Below are 2425 nucleotides of genomic sequence, written 5' to 3'. Positions count from 1 at the left end.
GCAATTGCAATCTCTGGGATTTTTGCATCTAACTATTTGGACAATGCTCTGGTCCGTTGTTGTGGGATGGGATGTTTGATGCTACATTTAGGATATTCTATACAGTTTGGTCTTATGTAGACGTTATTAGTGATATTACTTTTTTTGGGTCAGTTTGGGTAAGATTGAAAGTGATAAGCTCGTGCTCAAGTATTGTTTCATTTAGTAATTTACTGAGTTGTGAAGCTCTGTGAGTACATGTATCATGAATGATTATGCTAGTCAAGATTGGTTTATGATCAGCTACCCCCAAAACCCTTCTATTGCATTTGGTCTCTGAAATATGCAACTTGTTAATAGATCTAGATCTGAAACTTTGAAATAATTAAGCAGGCTGTTCAATTTGAGAATTGGAGTTCATTGGTTACTGAACGAGGTTCTTTCTTATTTACTTTGTTATTTAAATAGGATATCTATGGTAGAGAAATTTCTGTTTTTCCTGCACCAAAGGGACAAATAATGACATGGAAGGAGTCTTTACTTGATACACCTACCTATAGTTGGGTATGTTTGTTTTACAATGTTCCTAAAACGGGCGTGTTCTTTTTCAGGTAGGAGATGTGGCATTGTCCATATTTTACAGTATGGTAGCCCCTCATTCAAATATAGATGATGCTAGAGATTGTTACACCAACCCCCAGAGTAAAGAGGATCTTGTCAAGCTCACGTTGTCTTCCACATGTTGCACAAGTAATATTTTTAAGTGCCTGTCCTTCTATTGGTTGTGTGTGCTCTTGTCCCAATTTGGCCAACTGAAAAATCTACTCAGACTTATTAGAATAAAAAATTGCTAAAAACGCAGAAAGTTATGCTTATTATTGTATCTTTTGTTTATCTACCTGGAGAGCCTGAAAAATGTAAAGGTTGATATGTGGTTTCGAATAAGTTCCATCAACCTTTGTCCTCAAATATTTGAGATTTTCAATCTGGCAGTTCTATGATTTGTATTCGCTTAGGGATAGTAAGTCGAGGATTATGTTGATGGATATGCGAGGGCGGTGTACAGCATTTCCGACTTCTGTTAAAAGAGTTCTAAATTTTTCTTGTACGTAGATCTGGTACAAGTTGGTTCAAAAGAATTATGAAGGGCTGTTCATTTTGTTTTTCCCTTCCCTCAATCTTTACTCGCTTCAATGATCAGGCCATTCTTTCACGTACATAAAGCACTGGGCCCCTTAAAGCATTCCTTTGGTTATGAGCTTGGTTACATAAAAGATTGATGTGTGGCACGTAGAGTAAAATAGGATCAGAGCTTTATCCTACAATAAACCGGTTGCCTTGCAAGCCATTTAAAATGGGAGTCAGTTGTCCGGTATTTATGCTTATCGTCACATGAGATGCCCATTGGAGACTGATTGAGCAAACAACTGTGGAAGGGTCACTGGAACTATTGCACCTCCTTAAACTAAGATATAGTTTCCCTGTAATATGCACTTAGGATATCCACGTTTACTAGTATCCTTAAACTCCTGGTGTTTTAAAGATGCAACTTTTCATATTCTCTTGTGCCTTTTCATGGTAATTATATTATAACACTTTCACTTTGGAAGTGGGGTAACTTTTGTTCCTTTCTTTGCCTTCCACACAGGTTTGAGATGTTTTCGTTATTTTTTCTTTTGTTTTTAAGCTGAACTAGGCAGTGGCCTGATGGTGGCTCCCTCAATATGCACATTGTTTCTCAATTTCAGAGCTTCAGTTAATGAACCAAACTCTTTCCTCTATTTCTTATGTGCAGGCAATGCTTTCTGGTGAACCAACTATTGTTGATGCTGTTGCTGCTCTGCTGTATAGTTACTTTACTAGGAACCCAAAAGCAATGATCCAATTATACAGTACAGGCGCATTTTATTCTGCTCTGGCTTACCCTGGATCTAATCTTCTTTCAATTGCCCAACTCTTCTCAGTGACTCATGTTTATCAAGCTTTTCATGGTGGTGAGGAAGCTGCAGTTTCCTCTTCTCTACCTTTGGCGAAACGAAGTGTTTTGGGCGGCCTCTTACCTGAGTCATTGCTTTATGTACTGGAACGTAGCGGCCCAGTTGCTTTTGCCGCAGCAATGGTTTCTGATTCTGACACTATGATATTATTTGGACACACAAGATGCAAGCAGAAAATCTGATCCGTCAGGTAGCCCTGAATCTGCAACTGGAGTTTGCTACTTGTCTTTCACCCCAAGCTTCTTTTGTTAACATTTAGTATTTACATTCTAAAACATGGTGGTACTTGAGTCATCCTCAATGCAAATAAGTCCTGCATTTAACTCTCAGTTTTATTTGATTAGGTTCTTCAGCATCTTGGTGATTTCCCTCAGAAATTGTCACAGCATTGTCATTTCTCATATGACTATGCTCCAGTGCCACCAGTGACATCCAGAGCTGAAAGATGA

The 2425-nt window shown here is 38.4% G+C and overlaps 1 protein-coding gene across 1 annotated transcript in view; it reads left to right on the top strand.

The window, feature by feature from the left end:
- The window catches only part of LOC110011431, a 3259-nt gene extending 834 nt beyond the window's left edge, over positions 1 to 2425 (top strand). The window contains exons 3-5 of the mRNA XM_020691505.1: positions 1775 to 1824; positions 1944 to 2098; positions 2321 to 2425. Coding sequence (XP_020547164.1) covers positions 1775 to 1824; positions 1944 to 2098; positions 2321 to 2425 — 310 coding nt within the window. The remainder of the gene's footprint in view (positions 1 to 1774; positions 1825 to 1943; positions 2099 to 2320) is intronic.

The sequence above is a fragment of the Sesamum indicum genome, unplaced genomic scaffold, assembly GCF_000512975.1.
Source record: "Sesamum indicum cultivar Zhongzhi No. 13 unplaced genomic scaffold, S_indicum_v1.0 scaffold00259, whole genome shotgun sequence".
NCBI classification, from domain to species: domain Eukaryota; kingdom Viridiplantae; phylum Streptophyta; class Magnoliopsida; order Lamiales; family Pedaliaceae; genus Sesamum; species Sesamum indicum.
Note: the sequence above shows the minus strand (reverse complement) of the source record. Positions and strands in the feature narration are given on the sequence as shown.